Source organism: Apus apus, chromosome 25 (genome assembly GCF_020740795.1).
Source record: "Apus apus isolate bApuApu2 chromosome 25, bApuApu2.pri.cur, whole genome shotgun sequence".
NCBI classification, from domain to species: Eukaryota; Metazoa; Chordata; class Aves; order Apodiformes; family Apodidae; genus Apus; species Apus apus.
Window position 1 is genome coordinate 3370458 of NC_067306.1, and position 23574 is coordinate 3394031.

Below are 23574 nucleotides of genomic sequence, written 5' to 3' on the forward strand. Positions count from 1 at the left end.
AGGGACCAGAGCGTGCCACCTTATGGGGGCAGTGCAAGTCAGGTAGCAACTCAGCCTCATCTTGATGGGGTCTGAGAGAAAGGTGAGGAATTAGAGAGGAGTATTCCTAACTATTAGAAGCTTCCAGTCTTCCTTGCTATATCCAACTGCCACACTCTCAGGTCATGTAGAGAGAACAGCCTAATTTCCCTCCCTCAGCCCAGAACACAACCTTCCCTAAACCCTGCACGTGGATACAAGACCAAAAAGGGGTAACTGAGCAAAGCCACGTTCAGAAGCCTCAGCCAGGATCCTGAATTCTTAACACTTGGCAGAGTTCCTCCAGCACGTGGCACACACATAAATCACCAGCTGATCTCACCCTTTATGTCCCTGTGCACAATCATGTTGCTGTGAAGGTAGGAGACTCCCTCGAGGATCTGGCGGGTGTATTTCCGCGTCACGTTTTCTGTGAGAGCACCATAGGCCTTCAGCTGGTCCTTCACTGACCCCTGCACCAAAAGCAAACAGAAAGGATTGGCAAAGAGATGACAAACCACAAATCTTGCAGGCTCCATTCAATTCCCACGAGCTGTGTTACACACCCATCCAGCACAGTGATGAATTCTGGCCGCTTCTAAAGCCCTTTTGTGAGGCTCTCAGAGCATCTCTGCCCTGTGGAGCCCCCTTGAAGAAAAAGCAAGGACACATTTTACAGTCAAATCTGTCTGCTTCCTCCATCATTGAGCTGTGCTGGTACAACTCTTTGTGAAGACAAGCAATAAAATAGTGCAGCAGACTGCCCTGGGTCAAAAGTCTCCTGTTTTTCAGGGTCAGTTTTAGCCTAATTTGCTGTACTAGACAACTCTGCTAATTCAGTTAGCCTGATTTACAAGTTGGCTCAAGTCCTCTGAAGTACTTTGTTAGAACAAATTAAGGCTGCAGAAAAGAGCTGGTGTTAGTGACTAATGAATAGAATGTATTTCAAGCACAAGACACTAAACAAAGATGTGACTTGGGCATAAATAAAAAGAAAGTGGTGATATTATAAAGCCACAGTGAAGGTAATCACAGCAACTAATAAACCAACTGATAAAAGCATCCATCTCCCTTTATGATCTGTGACTGGGCTGCTCCTGGCAGCTCTTACCCCTGGCATGTACTCCATGAAGATGGTCAAGGTCTTCTCTGCTCGATCCCGTAAGCAGCCGTAATACTGAACAATCCGTTCGTGCTGGAGGTTCTTCAGCAGCTGAATTTCACACTCCAAGGCACTCACTTCCTATGGATGTTGAAGGAGAAAATAAGGTTCTGACCCCAGGAAATATTCCATCCTAATAAATCTGTCCATGCCACAGGAAGGATGAGGCCACTACTACACTGAAGAAGTATAATCATACAATCACAGAATGGTTTGGAAGGGACCTTAAAGATCATCAGGTTCCAACCCCCTGCATGGGCAGGGACACCTCCCACCAGCCCAGGCTGCTCCAAGCCCCATCCAACCTGCCCTTCAACACTGCCAGGGATGGGGCAGCCACAGCTTCCCTGGGCAACCTGGGCCAGGCTCTCACCACCCTCACAGGGAAGAATTTCCTCTTCATGTCTCACCTCAATCTCCCCTCTTCCAGTTTTCAACCATTACCCCTCGTCCTCTCCCTCCCTGCCCTTGTCCCAAGTCCCTCCCCAGCTTTCCTGGAGCCCCTTCAGGCACTGGAAGCTGCTCTAAGGTCTCCCTGGAGCCTTCTCTTCTCCAGGCTGAACACCCCAACTCTCCCAGCCTGTCTCCAGAGCAGAGCTGCTCCAGCTCAGGAAGGGCCAACATTACCAGTGCTCTACGTTGATCCTCACTGTGTGATAAGCAGGTAAGTACTAGTGCAGAAGCTTTGACAGAACCCAGGCAGTATCATATATGGATTTTGGACCAGAAACACTTTGTTTCTTGTCTTGATTCTGCCAGCTGAATGTCTTTGGCCAAGCTGGTTGGAACCATTTTTCTCACACAACCCAGACATAAGCCCACTGATCACCCAGCTGAGGGCAGAGTGTTAATTACGACAAAGCTCTGAACAGTCACAGAATTACAAGGTATCTTCCTGTAGGCAAGTCCACCCATGAGACAGCAAGACTACAGGTGCTAAGAGATCCCAACTTCTTCAGTCACCCAGTTCTCATTCCCACTGATGATTTTACTTGAATCAACCTCAGAAGGAGTTTCCTCTCTTACTTCAAACAACTTGCAGCTGTGCACATGAAACTGATTCTCTGCTTTGTTCCTGCCACAGACAACAGGACATCACAGTGAAAGGCTCAATGTTATCCAACAATTTCACACTGAATCATAGGTGTTTGTTGCCCAGGAAAAGGATCAGGTTCTTGCTGAATCCAGGGAATGAACAGGATGAACATCAAAGGTACCAGAGCACGAGGATTTATGGATATAAGAATTATGGTTTTCCCACTTAACTCTCCCCACTCTTGCCTGGGAAGGTGCCAGGTTCACTGCTCTCACTTTGGGAGAGGATGCAGCTCTTCAGGAGCAAGGACCTGGCTGCTGCAGAAATTCATGGAATCAGAGGAAGTTGCTTAATTGGGCCAACAGTTTCAGGTTTGGAGCTTCAGTGCCTTGAAAACACAATCCAGCTTGTTCCTTGGCTCAGAGTTACTGCCTGATTTACAACAGAGACATGGTAGAACTCAAACCTTACCAACTTAGGACTTACCTTGGCACCAATATCCCAGATAAAATCAGAATAATTAAATCTTCATGGATCAGTTAATCCAGCTCAAAGTGAGTTTGTTCATTATTGAGAAACTAGTACAATGTTAAAACACGAGCAAAGAACCCAAGAGCCATTCCAGCTGCTGCCACTGTGCAGGGAGTCATGTGCTGTCCCAGCATTTCAAGGTGCCCCTTCCCATCCTCTTCCCACTGTTTCTACTGAGTTGTCCCATCACTGCTCTTGATTGATTTACACACCACAGTTCAGCTGGTTTTTGAGGACAAGGAGAATTCAGAAGTGGAAACCAGTAATTAATACGCTTGATATCAATATGTTTAACCACCATCTAAGCCCAGACAGTGGGTTTTGCAAGTGCAGGCAGCTTTTTTGTTTAAAAAAGAAAAAGGTCTTACTCCTTCTGGGTTTAGTTTCATTCACATCCATGTCTCACCAGGAACACAGGGCAGTCTAGTGTTCCTCAAGTAACCTGGCAACTAACCAAAAAGCTGAGAAGGGAAAGCCAAAAATGAAGCCAGAAAATGGATTTCAGTTTCAGCTGAAGTTAGTAATATGGAAAAGTAATTTTTAAATGACTCCTACTCCTCTCCACATGGCTTGAAACCCTAGTACAACCTGAATATGATGCCAACTTTCGAGGACAGATACAGGCACTTTACAGGATCTCAAAACCCACATCATGGATTTTAGAAGTTGTGAGGAAAATTACCTTGCTCGTTTCAGGACTCTCTGGGTCAAACTGGACCTGCTTTGCTGCAAGCTCTCTGCCCGTGTCCACATCATAGCACAGGTACACACGACCAAAGGCACCCTGGCCCAGCAGCTTCCCCCGGCGCCAGTTTATTGGAGCACTCGGAGCTAAAAAACGAGCAGAGATCATGTCACTTCTCATGGTACTTTTTAAAGATCACAAAATGACTTGGGTTGGAAGGGACCTTAAAGATCATCTAGTCGCAATCCCCTGCATGGGCAGGGACACCTCCCACCAGCCCAGGCTGCTCCAAGCCCCATCCAACCTGCCCTTCAACACTGCCAGGGATGGGGCAGCCACAGCTTCCCTGGGCAACCTGGGCCAGGCTCTCACCACCCTCACAGGGAAGAATTTCCTCTTCATGTCTCACCTCAATCTCCCTCTTCCAGTTTTCATCCATCCCCCTCATCCCATCCCTCCCTGCCCTTGTCCCAAGTCCCTCCCCAGCTTTCCTGGAGTCCCTTCAGGTGATGCTGATCTTTTTGAAGACTCATCTCTATCCCACTGGACTGAAACAGGGGTTTTGCAGTGGAAGAAGCAGACACAAAGAACTCTTCCAGGGCAAGGGAGTTAGTGGCAGAACCCTGGACAGAATCCAACTCTTCAGACTCTCAGAACCTGCTAACTGGTGTCCTATTCTCATGAAATGGTGAAACATTTTGCCAAGATACAAAATGTATCTTGGCAAAAGATACACTACAAATTATTCAATCAAGTTGATGAAATTTCATTCCACCAGCAGAGTGGATTCTACAACATCACCATCTCAAGAGATTGGGCAGCAATTAAACAGCTTCTTCCAACCCTTGATCTGCAGTTACTACAAGCATCAGAGGAAGAGCTGAAATACCCTTTCTAAATCAATTGCATCCAACTGGGCATGAGTGGAAAGTTTCTGGAACAACTTGAAGAACATTATTTCCAAGTTCTCTGTCAACCCTTGATTAGTTTGGGGTTCATTCTCCTCCAGGAAGCATTTCACTGCAAGGTTATCTCAACAGCAGGAAAAAGAGGAGTCATAATTCCCTACTAGACACTGACAGGGCAGGAGCCAGAATGTGAGCACAGTGTGGGTAACTTTATCTACTGAACCATCAGCCTCTAATAAAAATATACACGAGAACCAGGTCAAGCAGCCACCTCCAGTGGCTTCTTCTAAAGTGCTTTAGCTCTGACTTGGAAAAGGACACAACCAGACTCATGCAGTGCAATGCATCCAATTATCTTATATCTAACAAGAAACTCTAAAAACAAAGACAGGAACCAGCCATCTGGACAGTGTGAAAATACAAAAGAGCTGAGAGATTAGCTTTGCCACATCTAATTTAATCAGATTTACTGCCAGTTGGTGTTTTAGTGTGTTGCTTACTTTGCTGCATTAATGTCTTCATTTTGATCCTTAAATTACTGTGTGGGGCATCTCAACTGCATCAGTAATGATTTATATTCCATTTCTTTTTTTTTTTTTTTATTACAAAGTTCCCTAAAAAACAACTCAGGAATGCTATTAATATAGAAGTAAATCTTTCTGCTAATAAGCAACTGAAATAAATACAGCCCTTAACTACCAAAATAACTGTACTCCACATGTCTGACTACAAATGTTAATGTATGAAGAAAACAAACAAGCTTGTCTGACTCTTTTAAGAATCTGCAGATCATTTAGATCAAATCAACTTACAGGGTTTTTTACTTCTTTGCTCAATTTCCAGTGAATCCAGGAATCCCAGACAGGTTTGGGTTGGAAGGGACCTTCAAGATCATCTAGATCCAACATCCTGCATGGGCAGGGACACCTCCCACCAGCCCAGGTTGCTCCAAGCCCCATCCAACCTGCCCTTCAACACTGCCAGGGATGGGGCAGCCACAGCTTCCCTGGGCAACCTGGGCCAGGGTCTCGCCACCCTCACAGCAGAGGATTTCCTCCTCAGGTCTCACCTCAATCTCCCCTCTTTCAGCTTAAAATGGTTCCCCCTTGTCTCCTCACTACAAGCCCTTGTAAAAAGTCCCTCTCCAGCTTTCCTGTAGGAATGCTTGCTAAAGGAAAGGCCAGATTCTTAGAAGAGGACCTGTCACATCGCTGGGACCGGTCTCAACACATGGAATGACATCCTTTTGAACAGCTTATTATACTCAAGCTCCGCTAAAATATTGGGTCTGGAGCTCATTCCTAGAAGCCTTTCTTGCCCCTAACCCCAGCAGGCCTTTCCCAGGTGATCACCAGGCTCACATTTGGTGGGAATGTTCCTCTCCTGCACCCCGAGGGCATTCTCGCTGTCCGCGCTCCGCAGGCGCCCCCGGGGGTCCAGGTACTGCAAGGCCAGGCCCAGGTTCTCCCCGTTGGTGCTTAAGGAACGACTGGAAGGGACCAAGGTGAAAAGATTCCCTTGGTGACGCCGTATCCTGGGAAATGTCCTCCTGCCTGCAGGGAATAAAAAGGGAAAATTGATCAACGACCTGCTTACAAGCAGAAAGCGACGGCTGGAGACCGAGCAAGGAAGAGAAGGGAGAGAACAAAACATGGTCTGGGCTGATCCCAGGGAGCAGAATCTTCTGCCCAACCAAGTGCAAAAATGTAACAGTTCAGGGCTGATGCTGCTTGAGTTCAGTGCAGCTTTGGATCGTTCCCAAAGAAGATGGGAGAGAACACTTTGTAATGGCCTCATTTCAGTGCTGAAAGATCTCAACTTGCCTTCCAAAGCAAAAATCTGTTTCACAGGCTGCCCCAGGAGCTCCAGAATGACTTTCTAGACAGAATGACTTTCTAGATAATGTGTCTGGACTTGCAAATAAAAGCCATAAACAAAGATGGTGACTACTTGCAGCTCTTAAGTCACTTTGACAAATTAATCTGCATAAAGCTACCTGATGAGCTGAGACATTATTCTTTAAGTCACTGGTATATGAAAAAGATCTAGAAGCAAGTTTGCATTGTGAGTTAGCAAAGCATAATAAATCCCTGAGGGAGGAATTGTATATGACCAAGGCTAGTGACAATGTCCACTGCTCAGCCTGGATATTCCCAGAAAGGACAAAGTAAACCAGGAATTACCAACAGCTCTTGTGGGGTGCTATGAAAATCAAAGAATCCCAGACTGGTTTAAGTTGGAAGAGACCTTAAAGCTCATCTAGATCCAACCCCCTGCATGGGCAGGGACACCTCCCACCAGCCCAGGTTGCTCCAAGCCCCATTCAACCTGCCCTTCAACACTGCCAGGGATGGGGCAGCCACAGCTTCCCTGGGCAACCTGGGCCAGGGTCTCACCACCCTCACACTCAAGAATTTCCTGCTCATGTCTCCCCTAAATCTCCCCTCTTCCAGTTTAAATCCATTCCCCCTTGTCCTCTCCCTCCCTGCCCTTGTCCCAAGCCCCTCCCCAGCTTTCCTGGAGCCCCTTCAGGCACTGGAAGCTGCTCTAAGGTCTCCCTGGAGCCTTCTCTTCTCCAGGCTGAACACTCCAACTCTCCCAGCCTGTCTCCAGAGCAGAGCTGCGCCAGCTCAGGAAGGGCCAACATGACCAGTGCTTCACGTTGATCCTCACTGTGTGATAAGCAGGTAAGTACTAGTGCAGAAGCTTTGACAGAACCCAGGCACTTCCAGGGATGGGGCAGCCACAGCTTCTCTGGGCAACCTGTTCCAGGGTCTCACCACCCTCACAGGGAAGAATTTCCTCCTTCAGGGTAGCATTCACTCCAGCACTAAGTGCAAGGACTCGCCCCTGGAGGTTACTATTGCCTCACCTTCCTCTTCAAGGCTGGGATGGAAGGTCTGAGGACAACTTACCATCGTTGTAGTCTTTGTGTTGCATGGAGACGTTGTAGCGCCGAGGGTAGGTCCCACCCTTCCCAGCTTTGTCATAGATCTGGTTCTCCCGGTCTAGAAGGAGATGGAAAGAAAGAAGTGAGGCTCCTTCCAAGAGTACACATTCCAAGGACAGAGGTTTTTTTGTAGGAAGAGGTGAGTAATAAATAACTCCACAGCTTTGCTACCAACGTGGACTTTATACAACCCCAGCAAGAATGGAGGGGAGCCAAAGAGCAGGAAATGTCTGGATCAAATGATCTTTATACTGGACACTGACATACCTGAGAATTCCTGTCTATTGTCAGGAAAGCTTTGTGCCCTTGACATCCGTGACTTCCGAAAAGAAGGACTATTAAAGAGAGAAGGCAAGAGTAAGTGTTGCTGTCTAGGAGAGAGAAACCTACAAGGACTTCAAATACAAGCCAATATATTTGCACATCAGTCATGGTGATTCTCCAACCCATGTCCCTGCAATCACTTCATGCTACTTCTGCAAAGCTGAAGTCAGGCTAAGCCCCAGCAAACCAAAGTGGTTTCCAACATGGGCAGTCGTCCTTTCTGTCCAGTTTGTGCCATTAATTCAGCAGTTCTCCAGCCTCTGGTTTGAGATCCAGTGCCACATTCAGCCACGTCAAGTGGGAGGGTAAAATCAAGGCAAAGAGGAAGAGCAGAACAGGGTTCTGCTTGAGCACAGTGCTGAGAGGGCAGCAGAGAATTGGGATCACTGTCCCAGGTGCTTTATCCTGAGGGGTAAGAGTTCCTGTCATGAAAACTTCCACACGTTTTCCCCTCTATGAGCAGCAGATGAACATAAACACAAGCACTGCTTCTAACACTGAACTCCTGCACTTCTCCCCAACAAGCAGGACTCCTCAGGCAAGCCCCTTGTTTGGCAGAAGACCTTTAACATGTCTGGAGAGGTTACACAAACTCCATCTATGCCAAAGCCATGTTATTTGCCCTGGTGTTTTTTCTTGTTAACCAGTGTAAATGCAGTGAGCCTGACACAGGTTCCAGAGTCCCCAGAGAGCCTCCTTCCTACCTCACAAAGCACACCAGCTTCCCCAGATGATGCCCACTCCTATCAGGAAAAAGCAGGAAGGCTTTTCAACTCCTGTCCTCCACTTAGGGCAGGGAAAGGGGGGAGGACAGGTAACAAATCAGCAGCATCCTCACCCCCAAATAAGGAACACACAGGTTAACTGCAAGTGCTCCCTTGTAACTCCATAAACTGGAGGAAGTGAATGGCTTCAAAACCAAACCTCAAGTGCTTGACATAAAAGCACACACTACCTCCAGAAATCAGCTTGGAGGAACCTTAAAAACCTGCTGAAACCAAACACAGCAGGTGCTGGGAAGCCCTTGTTGCTATTCAGTAGAACCCAGGGCTGCCCACCAACACCTCAAGCAACACCAACAGCAAAGAAAGGAAAGGAAAAGATCTAGAGCATCTAACTATGACAAACTCTTCATCAAAGGAAGAGCCCCTCTGTGTACCTTTGGAATTTATGCTAGATTTTGCAAGGTACAGGAATCTCATGTAATGATACATTTCTGTAACCTTATCATAGGTTGGTTTTTGGTTTTTTGTTAATGACCAAGCAGAGCCTTGTCTAAAAGAGATTTAAATACCCTGCAGGCAGATGTTCTCAGAGTCCAGGCTCCACTAGAACTCAGTATTTCTAACACAGCACCATTCTGTTGGTGCATGGTTTTGCCAGAGAAGAAAACAGCCTGAAGATGGAGTTAATTCTTTCTAAAAAATGTACTGGGATATAGGTGGGGTATCAGTTCCTATTTCTCTCCAAGGAAATGTATGAGATGGAAACCAGACTTTTGGATAAGTACAACTGGCATTTTGATTTCAGCACAGCTTCTACCAGCTTGTACATTTGTACCTGTCTGCTGACCTGTCCAAGGACTGACAGCTTCCTGACACAGAGTTCTCAGCACTGCTTAAGGGGTCCAGCATCTGCAACACAAAAGAAATCCCATGGCAACATCAGTTCAGTCTAATGCCTAAAAGAGGCTCTGCAAGAGGATCAGAGTGCACTACTGCTTCCCTGGAGGATGTCCAGGTGAGGAAGGGTGTCTAAAGCTATTTAGAATGAACATTTTTCCTTTCTCTCTCACAGAAATTGTTAAGGACACACCAATATTGAGACATTACTTTAAGTGTCAAAGGACTCTGCTGTGAAAAAGGAAAGTTTAAGTCAGCCTTGTGCTGTGTTTTGATCTCAACTGACTTGGGATCAGGAACAGAGTCTCTGCTGGTGCTCCTGCTTTGCTGCCTCCACCTGCATGTTGCTCTTTGGCCTTATTTCCTCCTTTTTTGAATGGAGAGACCAGGTTCAAATGCAGGAGGGTCACACAGACCTTGGAATAGGAAACCTGAGCCTACATGTGTCCTGCAAACCAAACCTGCTCATTCAGAGGTGGAAAGACAATGCCCAACATGCATGGTAACTGCTTCTGGCAGCCCAACAAAGGCTTTCCACTTGCACAGCTACTAACAAGTTTGAAGCATAGTTTAAATGAAAAGAGCAGTAGCAGTAGGTTGTGATGTAACTACAGTTAGTGAATATTCTGAGAGGGAGAATCATAAAATGGTTTGGTTTGAAAGGACCTTAAAGATCATCTAGATCCCACCCCCTGCATGGGCAGGGACACCTCCCACCAGCCCAGGTTGCTCCAAGCCCCATCCAACCTGCCCTTCAACACTGCCAGGGATGGGGCAGCCACAGCTTCCCTGGGTAACCTGGCCCAGGCTCTCACCACCCTCACAGCCAAGAATTTCCTCCTCAGGTCTCACCTCAATCTCCCCTCTTCCAGTTTTCATCCATCCCCCCTTGTCCTCTCCCTCCCTGCCCTTGTCCCAAGTCCCTCCCCAGCTTTCCTGGAGCCCCTTCAGGCACTGGAAGGTGCTCTAAGATTTCCCAAGAGGGTCCAGAGAGCAGCAGAAAGTTCCTTTGAACTTCTTTTTCCACCCTAATGCTCATACTTACACACTGCTCATGGGTTTCTGGGATGAATTCCCCTTCACTATTGATGCTGGTGTAGGAGCCCTGCCGGGCAATGCGCTGCTGCCTCTCTGGAACATACCCAGGAGGGGGGGAACTTCGGCCTGTGTTCTGGGAACCTGGGCCAGAAAGAAGGATATTTTTGTTATGCTTCTTGAAATGAGACTGCACACAGATGTACACAAAATCCAAATGTCCACCTCTAATGCCAGACCAGGTCAAAACCCAAACCATCCAGTGAGCAGCTGTGCTGCCATTTTGGGCATGACAAGATTCTTGGAGAAGCTCCTAGCAGAGCAGTCACCTTCTTCTAACCTCTTCTACTCAACTTTCTGAGCATAATTTCAGTATCTCAGGGAAGGCAGAGTCTCCAGCAATCCCTGGATTTGGCCATGAACTTCACTGCTCATTTCCACTAAACAAAACACTTGTCAGGGCAACCAAACTTCTGTCTTGATTAATAAGTTTGCCTCAACTGGTATCATCTACCTTGAGTGACAGCACCACTCCTGAAATCATCATCAGCTGAACTAATTATATTCACACTAAGCAATTTCAACCTTACCCAGGAGCACTGTTACCTTTGTAAATAACCCCCAAAATTCTGTTTTGCTGGGTGAAAAAATGAAACTGTAGGACCAGTTCAGGCAAACACACATGAAGGTCAACTCTGCAGTTAATTAGATGAGATCAGGAGATGGCCAGAGAATGTTCAGGGGCCAAAGGATGAGGAAAATATCTTACTTATCTGTTAGGAGCACTACCTAAGGAGTTCCTGTTGTAGTCTCTACTGAGAGAAACTTCACCCCTAGGCTTTATTTTTTCCTTGCAGATCTCAAAGAAGATGATACTTGAGAAACAGGCAGACACACAACCCCTTTTTCCAGTGACCTGTCCACCTGCAGCTCCCACTAACTCACACTGGGAGCTCCAAGAAATGCTGTGGTCCAGCCAATCTCCTCAAGGTCACCCATGAAGTCAGGGACAGTGTTTGAAGATCAGCTCTCACGCTCTGCTCTCCATGATGCTGTCTTTAATTAACTGTGTGTACTCAGGTGCTATGAAAGATGGGTAAAGATCAGCAGATACTGTCCCAAGGAAAATATTTTCTGCAGAAGTGACTGTAATAAAGAGTGAAGGGAAACATCAGCAGAAGCTGAGAACCAGAGCACACACCTTTCAGAGGACTGCAGGAGGAAAAAAAACCCAGTGCTGGCTTGGCTTAGAGCACATGGGGGGTGAAAAAATCATCTGCTGCTGAGAGGTACTTGGTGAGGCCATAGCTCGAATCCTGGGGTCAATTCTGGGCCCCTCAGCACAAGAAAGACATTGAGGGGCTGGACCGTGTCCAGGGAAGGGCAACAGAGCTGGGGAAGGGTCTGAGGAGGGGCAGCTAAAGGGAGCTGGGGTTGTCCAGCCTGGAGACAAGGAAGCTGAGGAGACCTGATGACCTGAGGAGGTTGGAGCCAGGGAGGTCGGTCTCTTCTCCCAGGGAACATGTGATGGAACAAGAGGTAACAGCCTCAAGTTGTGCCAGGGGAGGTTTAGATTGGATCTTGGGAACAATTTCTTTACTGAAAGAGGGGTCAGGCACTGGAACAGGCTTCTCAGGGCAGTGGCTGGGACACCATCTCTGGAGGTGTTCAAAAAACATGTGCACGTAGCACTTCAGGCGGCGGTTTAGTGGCCAGGGTGCTGCGGGGCTGACGGGTGGACCCGATCACCTCAGAGGTCTTCTCCAACCTGAATGATTCTATGATTTTCCCAAGTAGCTCCACGGGGCTCGTGTGACTTTACGTGAGATAAACACGTGGAGATAAACAAGCCAGTGTGCTCAGGGGCTGCCCCTGAGCCCCGGGAGCACTTTCACTCTTTCCGACACGATGCCACGGCGGCCGGAGGGAGCCCAAGTCCTGCTGGCACCAGCCCAGCTCCTATTGTGGAAGGGCCACCAGGACTGGCAGGAAAAGGAAGTCAGCACTAAATCAATGGATATCAAAGGAAGTGAGTGGAAAAAACACAAGTGCTGCCAGAATGCTGAGCAACTTTTTTTTTTTTCTTCTTCTTCTTTTTTTTTTTTTTTTTAAAAAAAAAGAATAGTTATCTTTACTTCCAAACTTCTGAGCTGGTGACAACAGGCCTGAGGGTTGTCCACTTCAGAAGACAGGAACTGCCCAGATGTACCTCCTGCATGCAAAGAAGTTGTGCTGGACACTGCAGGACTGCCTGACGTGGTGTGAGCAGGGAAGTCTCTGTGCCTGAAACACTAGGAAACGTTCCTTTTCCAAATCAAAGAGAGGAAAAGAGAAGGAAGAAGAAATTGATTCAAGACTTGAGCTTTTGCCAAACTCCTGCCAGAACTGGAACTCTTCTGGACCTCCTGATAATGTAGCAGTCTGGTACTTTGAACACGTTCAGAAAAATAAAACCAGTGCTCTCTTGAAGGATGAATGACAGGCTAATCAGGAAGCATCCACAAGCTGGGATAGGAGGAAAGAGTCTGTACAACTGGGATACAGAAGAGGCCCCCTATTACTACACAGTTTCCCCACAACAGACACTCAGCACAGCCTGTTAGCTTTGGCATCATCATTTGGATATCTCAGAGTGCCAATAAAGGAGATTTATTTCCTTTTTTTTTTGCACATAAAATAGTGTTGGCATTGAATTTTTCTGTGAAAAAAGAAATGTGGTGTTCAGGCATGCATGGATACTGCTGCCTTCTTCATAGGACCAAGGAATGTTGCTCTTTTAATGCATATTAAGTTTAAGTTAGAATGTATGGGAACATTTTTTGTCCCAGTTTCCCTCACGTACTTCATGAGCTTTCAGTACTTCTTTGTTTGTTTGCTACTTCAGAAAAGCAAACTGTACAAAAGAGGATCAGCAGACACTAGACAGGGTACAAACAGATTTGCTAGACAAGTCTAGTATGGACAACTACTAGTTTAGTCCCCAAGTTCTTCTCTACTGAGCTTAACTCTCCTTATTACCTGTGGTCAGAACAGTGTGGGATCTGACTCTGGTTCAGACCCTCCCAGTAAGGAGACTGGCTGTTCTAGTTTAATCAAATTTATTATTTGACACTAAGATTGCACTGCAAAGACTGATCTAAAACCCTGTAATGATCATGTCTCAAGTTTACACAGGTAATGAAACCAAAGCACTCCCCTTCCACAGAAGGGGCTGGTTTAGAACTTGGAAACAAAACAACTGACATTCCCAGCTCTTTGTCGTGCCCTCATGATTTGCAGCACCTGCCATCTGAAGCATTAGGGCTGACAAGCCCTAAAATAGCTGTTGTAACAGACACAACCATCCTCTGCTTCTGTTTCCAGCAACATTTAGCTCTTCTCACTTCTCAAGCAAAAGACATTTATACAAAACACCATCCCAGGCTCCAGCCCTCATGCTGCAGAACTTGGTTGTTGTTCCCCTTCCTCCTGCTCTTCCATTGCTCGCTGAACTTCACACAAAGGAACCAGATTCTAAACCACAGTTTTGGGTTTGCTTTTTTTCTTTTCTTTTCTTTTCTTTTTTTTGGACCCAAAAGTCTTGGAAGCAGTTTCAGATGTTTTAGTTTTTCATATAAAAAGTTGACAGCTTTGAGCATTCTTTGACCACAGACTTGAACAGTATTGCAGAGTCAGACAGGGGGTTACAACACAGAACCTGGGATGACTCAGGCAAATCCACCAGAGATACAAGTAATGAAACAAATTACAGGATCTTTTCACTAAACACGAGCTCACTAAGCTAGCAGAAAGGTTAGGGAACTCAGTATGCAGAGCACTGGCTAGATGTGCAGTGGCAATTCCTGTGCTTGATATGCTTGATTACAGGAGTGAGGAGATTCCAAAAGCCAACGTTAAAATAATAAGAATAATAAAAAAAAGAAGTCACAACTAGGTTTCATGAACTGAAATTGCCAATCTAAATAAAAAGCTTAATGGACATGTAAGCTTTCCAAATTTCTAACCTAATGAATCTGGCTTTAGGACATCCCCTTAGGCAGGCCCTCAGCTGTTCAACAACTTAGCAAGGAACTTAGAAACAGTCTATTATAAACATATTAAAAGCTTTTGAAAATGAACTGCCTTGTCCTGGAATTACCTTTCAATTTCTCAAGGCTTTTATAAATGCTATACCATAAACAATAGTGACCAGAAGATATGTTTCCCAAAGCAAAGACAAGCAGAAATAGCAAAAATACTCACTGACAGACAGGTGCCTACTTCTGGGTTCTGGCTGCTGATAGGGTGTGTTCACATCCCCCACAGACTGGGAAGTTTTAATCCTGACTTGTTTGGGCAGTCCAGAATGGGGTGAAGAACTGGTCTGTTGGGTAAAATGAAAAAATGAGAGAAAATGAGACTGAGGAGCTCAAGCAGTCTGGCCACAGTTTCAAAAGGATGATGTTTAGTAGCAAGAAAGTAGCTGAGAAACAGCTCTAGAGCCTCCAATCTTACAGAGCACAAAGAAGTGAAAAAGCAAGCTTTGTAATCATGGTGTACACCAGGAGTCAAGCAGCTAGAGCATGTTGCCCTCCTGCCCCAGACTGAAGGCAGGATTTATGAGTCTCAATGTTTGTCTTCCACCAGCAGCCACCTCTGAAGCCAACCAACCACTCACTGAGACCAGCCCATGGAAGAACCTACAGCTTTTTTCTCACCCATCATGGCCAGCAGAGATAAATTACAAATCTTTCACTCTACCAGAAGCAGTCAAATAGCAAGTAGACTCCCCACAATCTTTAAAAAGTTACCTGACAATTTAGAAAATAAGCTGTAGACAGTTTAAGAGGACAAAGAGTTTGGAGATGCCTGTGCTGCTTTTATTCCCTGAACTTCCACAGACATGATGGGGGAGAACCACTGCCCTCCTCGTGCAGCTACACACAGCTCTGCCACGAGAACCTGCAAGGCCACTTCAGAGGGTGCTCACTTGGAAAGACCTGCACTGCAGCTCCAGGCAGCTGAACCCTCTGTGCTTTCCAAGGATCTCCTCAGGAACATGGGTTCTTAACACAGGACTGAGCAGGACACCAGCACTCTGAGGATGGGGCACTAAAGCCTGAACATATGAAATAATGTGACTTCTGAACTCCCCCATGCAAATGAGAACCTATTCATGCCAAAGCAGATGCTCAGTACTAGTGACACTTTCAATTTTAAGCTCCTTGTCCCAAAGTACCTCGTTTTACAAGGGTATTTAACAGCCCCTTTATCTTGTGTGCTACAGAATTTAACTACTGCTTGTAAAGCATTTATTTTATTGAGATGAGCACAACTAAAGAGACCCTGAGGAAATTAACTCTGTCTTCATAAAATCCTTTGAATATGACTGGCAAATAAGGTGTTAGGCAATCAAACAAGTAAAGAATAGCTGCTCATTTAATAAGCACTTACCCTTGCACAGAGTAAGGAGGGAGCCTGATTAAAATGACGAAGTCTAGCATGAATATATTCATGGGAGCTGAGTGAAGGGTGCAGAGGTCACACCATTTCTGTGGACATTTCTGGCTTTACTACCCCAGGTGTTCAACTTAACCAGCTCTTCCCATTAGTTTCTCAACACAAAGAAATGACTGATAACACAAGTGAGTTGTTTGATCCAAGAAGCCCAAACGAGGCACAGGAAGATGCACAAGAAAATCAACATCAAGGCTATTCACAAACACAGGCTCTCAGCATTAGGCACGTGGTTAACTGTAAAGTTAATTTGTTTTATCTACATTTTGGTGCCAAAGTCATGGCATTACCTTTTCCATCCCCAGAAAAAAAAAAAAAAAGAGCACAACCAAAACAATATCTGCATCCTGTACTTCAGGAAAAATCATGCTTCCCTCAGTGGGATGAGATCATGCAGCCAAGAAACCTCCTTCAGACTTGTGGGCTTCTGCTTTATCACATGAAGGGCTCTCCCTCCTGTCAGGCACCTTTGAGCTGGAGAGGAAGTTGGAGGAGAGGGGGGAAACGGTGGCACTTACTGAAGACTTTGCTGTTTGTTTCTGCTTTGAGCAAAAGAGGAAAAAACAGCTAATAAAAGGACACCAGCACAGCACAGGCTGCTGGTTGGGGCAGGGAGGAGAGTTACTGAGTGTCTGGCTCATGTAAAGCTTAGATAGGATCATTGACCATCTGATTTGCAGTCTGAAGACACTGAAATGAGTAGAAGGCTGTAAAAGGGGACTGTTTGACTGTCTTACACCAAAAGTTGAGGCTACCTTTTACAGATTACTTCCTGACAACACAGAACAAAGTCTGCCTAGGCCAGGTCAGCCCCAAGGCCTTCGTGCCAAGTATTGTCTTTGGAACAGCCAGGAACAAATGCTCAGGGAAAGGGACGCGACAAGGAACAGCATCATCCCCTCCTACACCTTCCCAGTTTTTGGCATCCAGTCATTTGGGAAAGGGCTGTTAACAATCCTGAAGGTTTCTGTATTTCTATTAACATGGATTGTCAACTTTAAAAAATTGCAAAAAGTACCTTTAAGTCCTCCTGACAATTCCAAGAATTATAGGTGTGATTATTTCAAGAGTTTGAGCTCCCAGCCTGCAGAACTGGAAGAGGGATGAACATCCAAGATTGACACAGAGCAGTCAGGACAGAGCAGCTTTTTGTGTCACACTCTTGGTAATTTGCAAGTCATATACCTAAGATATCAAGGTACTTGGCTTGAAAAGCTACATGACATTAATTCTGAAAAAAAGACATTGGTTGAGTGAGCAAAGTTCTCCAGTGACAGATCAGGAATAAGGAAAACTTTGACTCTTTTTGCCCTCTTCAGCTCACAGTTCCCCCCTCTGCCCAAAACAGGCAGTTTTGGGAGCTTAACCTCAAGAATTCTTCTCTTGTTATGATCTTTTCTGCTGCAAACTGCAAAAACAACCACTGCCACAGCCACTCATGGTATGGGAAAGTGAACCAAGACACAATCAAATTCATCTTAGGTGTGAATACACCATGATCAGCTAAAAGCAACTTGGTTTCTACAGAGCAAGGCTGTGATGCATTAAGCTACAGAACTGAAAAATCATCAGGAGCTGTCCTTAGGCTTCTCATCCAGGAAATAAAGTGCTAATAGCTTGTCTTCAAGGACAACCTGTGCTTCCCTAAAGGCAAGTTAATTACACACACTTTCAGCACTGTGCTATTAATCAAAGGTAAAAAAAGCTCTCTGAACCAAAGTTATTAAGTGTTTTCTGAATACAGTCATTGGGTGCTTGATATAAAATGGCCTTCACATTACAGCTCAGAAAGCTGCAATCTTTTAGTCCCTGAACAGCTGCAGAAGCCAAGGGGGGGCAAAAAAAAAAGAAAGAAAAAGAGCTACCTATAGCTAAGCCAAAGCAAAGAAGATAAACATAAGCATTTGTGTCTGTGAAGAGTGATTTTACCAATTTCTGGTACTCTCAGACAAGTCTACCATCACGTGTCAAAGATTTAAAGGAAAAAAAATAATCATTTTGATGCAGTTCCAGAAGTTGTTACCTACATGGTTTCTGTCCTGAGACAGCAATAATATTCTAAGGCTTTTCACATTAGAGCTTCGGTCTAAGAGATCTACTGCTTTATCCAGGTCATCTTGGTTTTTCAAAGGAATAGAGAGCTGCAAAATAAAGAACAGGGGAAAAAAAATCATTAGAAAAGCCAGAAAACCTAAGTCTGCTTCCCAAAGAGGTACTGAAACAAGCTTTAGAAAAAGGAAAATAAATAAGGAGATAAGATAGAATTCTGGTTGCTCAATTATTGCCCATATTTCATTACAATATTGTCTTGCTGTCCTTTTTAACAAGGTTTTCCTCCCACACCACCAGAGGAATGGCTGAATTTCTCTATAGCACCATCCACAAACCTATTAATCACTACCTGAATTTGCTGCTTGCAAGGAACAAGTCAGAGTGAGGCCCCTGAGTCCCTGATGAGAACATTGTCTCACAGAATTTCTGAATTCAGATTTAATGACCATCTGAAAATTTGACTTCATTTGGAGATTAATACAAAGAAGATTAAGACTTTAGAAGAGGGAATCAAAGGACTATTTCAAACTTGCTACTAAGACTCCATGAAATTATGCTCAGAAACCCTCTATTCTACAGCCTGATCACATCCCAAAACGTGAATGTTATTAACAGTGAGGAACCCCTCTCGTTTTTGTCCCTCTTCTCCTCGTAAATGGGGTTCTGCATCTCTTTTGTTAGGGATGTGGCCTGGTGGAGGGCAACACCACAAGAAACAAATGAAGGAAAAGCAAGAGTGCCCAGAGTGAGAGAGCCAACAGAATACTGCAGATTATTACCATAGACTACCCAGTTCCTCAGAGAAAACTTCTGTTCTCCATGTCATTTCCTTGTAGAACTGGTAGTGCCCACAGCCCCCCTACAGCACCTCACACAGGGTTTCCCTCTTTTCCAGCTCCCCTTGGTCACCCAAGAGCTGGGCAATGAGCAGAAAGTGTTGCAGCCAGCAGGAGATAAATGTATTAATGGATGGGTGGCTCCTGCTGGTCAGCAATAAAAACACCACAAACCATTCTGACTTTGCTATTGGGCAGCCAAAAACATGGCTCTGGGACTACCTGCAGGCCTCAGGCTGTCTAGACATTGGCCTGCAATAGTTGCTTTCAACAGTCAAAATACTTCAAACACGTTTTTTTACTTCCCCAAGAGAGTCTGAGTCTCCCAAACAACACCAGCAGAAGGGAGCAAGGTGCTGATGTTTGTACACCACCCACAGCAGTGGGTGCTGTGTCAGCATCAGCACCTTTTCCTCCGGAGCAGAGTGATTCAACTACAGCTTGACTCGGAGGGAAGAACTGGAAATGATATTTAAGAGCACAGAATTTGGGATGTGAAAGGGAGATGTTCCATGTTCTGAGCACTGATAAGGATGCTCTGTACCTCATTGTTCATGTAGTGGAGATCCAAGGGCTGACCAAAGGCTGTTTTCACTTTCTGCTGAACATCTTCATAGCGCACGGGACGGACGAACGGGATAATTCTGGAATGAAACAGTCATTGATTGAACTCAGAGATACTCTGGGCAATGCAATCAAATTAGATGGCTGAGCCATTAAAACCACATTTGAAGGCTCTCCTTTCATCCTCAAGCAGGTAGTGAACCTTTCTGATTTGATGTTAATTATTTTAGCAAGGATTCTTGATCTCTGATCCGTTTCCAAATGCAATCTTCACCTGAAGGTTCCAAGCCCCTGGATAGAAAAGTATCCTTTACTGAATAAACTTCTTTTACATAACAGGATACAAATCTCATCTGCACTTTAAAGAGTACTGCTTCAGGCACAAACCAGAAACAAACACATCCAGTGAGAGCTGATTTAAAAGCTGCAGAAGCCCCAAAGAACAAAAAAATAATTTGTTTTAAGTATCCCAGTGTCTGAACCCACAACTCCTTCAAAATTTCCAAAACCTACTCCACTTGAAAGGCTTCAACAAACATTCCCACAGCACAGTTAGTCCTGAACTCCTGCAGGAAGGCACCAGAAGGTGGACACAAGGACACTTTCCATCTCCCTGCTACACAAGGCCCAGATGGTTGGTTGTTCCTGCCTTGGGGCTCCTGCAACCAGACTTCCCACCATCTGCTTCCACAGACCAGGAGACCACACCACCAGCAAGTGGAACAGACAGCTCAGGGACACAGCTGACAGCCACCATCCTTCTGAAAGCCTTCAGACCACCTGGATAGCTGCTCACCCCACCGCTGCACTTTGAAAGAACTCTGCTTGGGCACAGCTGAAATGCTGCCCATGATTATTAGCACCACTTCACCATTTTGCCATCAGGCAGAATTAGGAAGACCTGAAGGGACCACAGCAAATCCAGACCCATCTTGCTCATGGGGCAACTCTCTGAGCTCAGTGGAACCCCAAAACACCTCTGGGGAAGCTCACAGGGAGTTTGTGCTGACCCCATGCTTTGGACAGAAGGCTTCATTTCCAAAATGTCCATCCAGGCTGCTTCACCAGCACTTGTTTTCCTTCCATGCTGCACAGCCTTTGTTTCAAACAGCTCTACTGTTAGTTGGCCAACCCAGCCCCTTCCCAGGAAGGGTTCATCTTGCCACCAGACCTACAACATTCAGCTAGTTAGAAATAATTGTCCTTGTTAAAAAGCAGCCCACAGGAACATTTTCTACGTATTCCTAAGAAACTCATCCATGAAGTTACAGGACCTTGGCACCAGGCAAATGTAATTTAGCTCTCACTTGAGCTGAAGTCCCTTATAAAAGCTTCCATTCTCCACTCCATGCCTTAAAAAGCAGAGCTGTTCTCAGGTGCCACCAATTCTATTAGTTTAAAAACTCTGTGCACTCTCCTAACCCAAAATCAGGGACTGCAGGGTTTAAGGAGCCCATTCCTGCCTGACCACCTTGAATATTTGTGGTTAGATCTGGCAGCTCCTCTGAAACCCAGCACACACGCTTACATTCTCAGAGCAAGCTTGCTGTCTGTAACTGCACACCACTTGGGGAGCAGGGAATTCAGGAGAGTGTAACTGCATAATTAGACTAACACACAATCGACCTTTTCATTTTAATTTTACTTCAGGAAAAAGAAAACCAACCCCACACAACAAACAACCACCTCTCTTCTCCCCTCAGAGCTGTGTCGTCTGAGATGTGCTCAAAACAGAAGATGACAGGGCTGTGGTGACAAGATCTGGATTCTGAGTTACCTTGTCCTAACACAGTGTCACAAGACATGGTGACATGTCACACAGGGGCTCTGTTGTAGCCCACACGATGCCTGGGACACAACAGGGTGCTGAGGAGATCTGGCTGACAAAGGCAGCAGCAGGTCCCACTGATGATTGCTTGTCAAATTTCTCTTTGAGCACCAAAAGCCAAGGTGTTTTGTTGGGTTTTTTTAGTGCCAGAATTCACTATTGGTGAATGAAACCATTGAACTGCTGAGGGAGACTTTTCAAATTATTCTCTACTGCCTGCTTCACCAACCAAGAATGCTCTTCCATTTTACAAAAAAAAAAAATCCCTAAATCTGGTAAAAGAGGAGGCTTGAGGAGCTTAAGCAGCTCAGCCAGTAACCTCTGCTAGTAACAGGCTGTTAGCACCACTACCTACAACTTTCACTATTGTACAACTAACATTAAATGTGCATTTTTATCAGGAACCCATGAACATGTTGAAAGTTCTGAGATGGGAGAAACCAAAGGATTCTCACAGGATGGCTGTGAAAAACAGCATATCAATTCATGCTTACAAACCAATTAATTTCTTCCGAAAAGAAACTGGATCATAACATCAAGATCCCTTTTTCCCCTCAGTGAGAACTCAAGAACTTGGAGCCTTCCTGTATGTTCACTGAACAGCTATAAAATGACCCAAAGTCCTTCTCAATTAGATGGCAGGTAAGTGACCAACTGTGAAATGTTTAGGCATTAGGTTCAGGTTGGAAACAACCCTGCAAACACTGAACTAAATGCAAATTTAATTAGTTACTTTTTAAATGAAAGTGTCTCAAACCCAAGTATCAGAGGAAACTTTTAGACCAATTAAAAAAATTATCTTCCCTTGCTGTATCTGCTGCTCAGTCACAACAAGACAGTGACAAAGAAAGAAGTCAGAAAAGAATGACACTAATTTCATCAGTTTCAAAACAAATAGAGAAGATAGATCAAGTAAGACTATCAGGCTGCATTTTTTCCAGCTTGGACAGCTTTTTAAATATTCCTGCCAGTCACTTTCAAAGAGATATTATAGAAACAAATCAAATTTATGACACAATGATTTTTAAAAATAGGCACATTGTGTATGACCCGTTGGCTGTTGGTTTTACTTTTCATTCTGGAACAAGGAGAGTGAAGCCAACAAAATATTTCACCTAAGTGACTGGTGACTAAGTTATTCTCCTAAGCAAAAATAAAAGCAGTGAAGACAGACTTACCTTCTTTCCCCATTATGTTCAAACTTGATCCTTACATCATTCTGCAGCAGAAAGGACAAAAGGTTAGTTCACAATAACACATCATAGCAGAGAAATGGATCAGATTATTATTTTTAAGGCCCAAACACAAAGCAGGTCAATTTGTGATTGCCCCAGGCATCAATTCCTCCCAAGGCTAACCAGAAGAGAATAAATCTGGTAACTTTCTCCACAGAAGCTGAAGCAAACTGAGGGAAACATGTGGCTGACAAGTGAACACAGCACCATGAGGAATGGAGAAAGTCCTGAAGAAGAAAGAGAAGGAAAGGGGTGAAAACTAAGTTGTGATTTTTATTACTTGTCAGGTAAACAGAGGACACTGAAATACATTTTAACTATAAAGTGTCCAGCTCTGGAGTCCTCAACACAAGAGGGACATGGACATATTAGAACAAGTCCAGAGGAGGCCACGGAGATGATCCAAGGGCTGGAGCAGCTCTGCTCTGGAGACAGGCTGGGAGAGTTGGGGTGTTCAGCCTGGAGAAGAGAAGGCTCCAGGAAGACCTTAGAGCACCTTCCAGTGCCTGAAGGGGCTCCAGGAAAGCTGGGGAGGGACTTGGGACTTGGGACAAGGGCAGGGAGGGATGGGATGAGGGGGATGGATTAAAACTGGAAGAGGAGAGATTGAGATTAAACATTAGGAAGAAGTTCTTTACTATGAGGGTGGTGAGACCCTGGAACAGGTTGCCCAGGGAAGCTGTGGCAGCTCCACCCCTGGAAGCATTCAAGGGCAGGCTTGATGAGACTCTAAGCAACCTGGTCTAGTTAAAAAGGTCCCTGCTCACTGCAAGGGGGTTGGACTAAATGATCTTTAAAGGTCTCTTCCAACCCTACACATCCTATGTTTCTATAAGGAAAATGAATCCATTTTAACCAGGCATGGCAGAAATCTGGAACTGAGGCCAACTGCATATCCACCTGAACTAGAGTCCTGCTTTCTCAAAGCCAGCATGTCTTCCTCCATGGCATTAAAAGAGAGATACAGGGAATGTGCTACACTCTTTATCCTTCAGACACAGCCTACATCTCTGCTTTTGCACAAATGCAGCCCCTGAAACTCAAACTGTGATGTTCCAAACAGGTTAACTGTGTGTCATCTCTGAAAGTGCAGAGGGGTCATCATCCACATGTGGCAGATGGTGGAAAGCACTGGCTGCACAACCTGTGCACTGGGAACTCAGAAGATGCTCTCTGGCACAGAAGAGTCAACATGCTGAACTTTCAACTCTGGAGATCAAAGTTCAAATCCCAATTTAGGTCACAACGATAAAAATAAAAGGGGAAAAAAAATAAATCTGCTCTGATAAGAC

At 45.2% G+C, this 23574-nt stretch overlaps 1 protein-coding gene across 2 annotated transcripts in view; it reads right to left on the minus strand.

Annotated features, from left to right (window-relative positions):
• MAP3K3 (mitogen-activated protein kinase kinase kinase 3) overlaps positions 1-23574 on the minus strand; it is a 40831-nt gene that overhangs the window by 6448 nt on the left and 10809 nt on the right. Inside the window, exons 4-15 of one of the 2 annotated variants that reach the window (XM_051640370.1) lie at positions 22226-22266; positions 19200-19299; positions 17795-17908; positions 14514-14634; positions 10282-10415; positions 9187-9248; positions 7558-7625; positions 7256-7348; positions 5702-5893; positions 3430-3578; positions 1130-1261; positions 362-491 (exon numbers count right to left, since the gene is read on the minus strand). In XM_051640370.1, the coding sequence (XP_051496330.1) occupies positions 362-491; positions 1130-1261; positions 3430-3578; positions 5702-5893; positions 7256-7348; positions 7558-7625; positions 9187-9248; positions 10282-10415; positions 14514-14634; positions 17795-17908; positions 19200-19299; positions 22226-22266 (1336 nt within the window). Of the gene's footprint in view, positions 1-361; positions 492-1129; positions 1262-3429; positions 3579-5701; positions 5894-7255; positions 7349-7557; positions 7626-9174; positions 9249-10281; positions 10416-14513; positions 14635-17794; positions 17909-19199; positions 19300-22225; positions 22267-23574 lie in introns of both variants that reach the window. The other variant, XM_051640369.1, reaches the window with a different exon arrangement.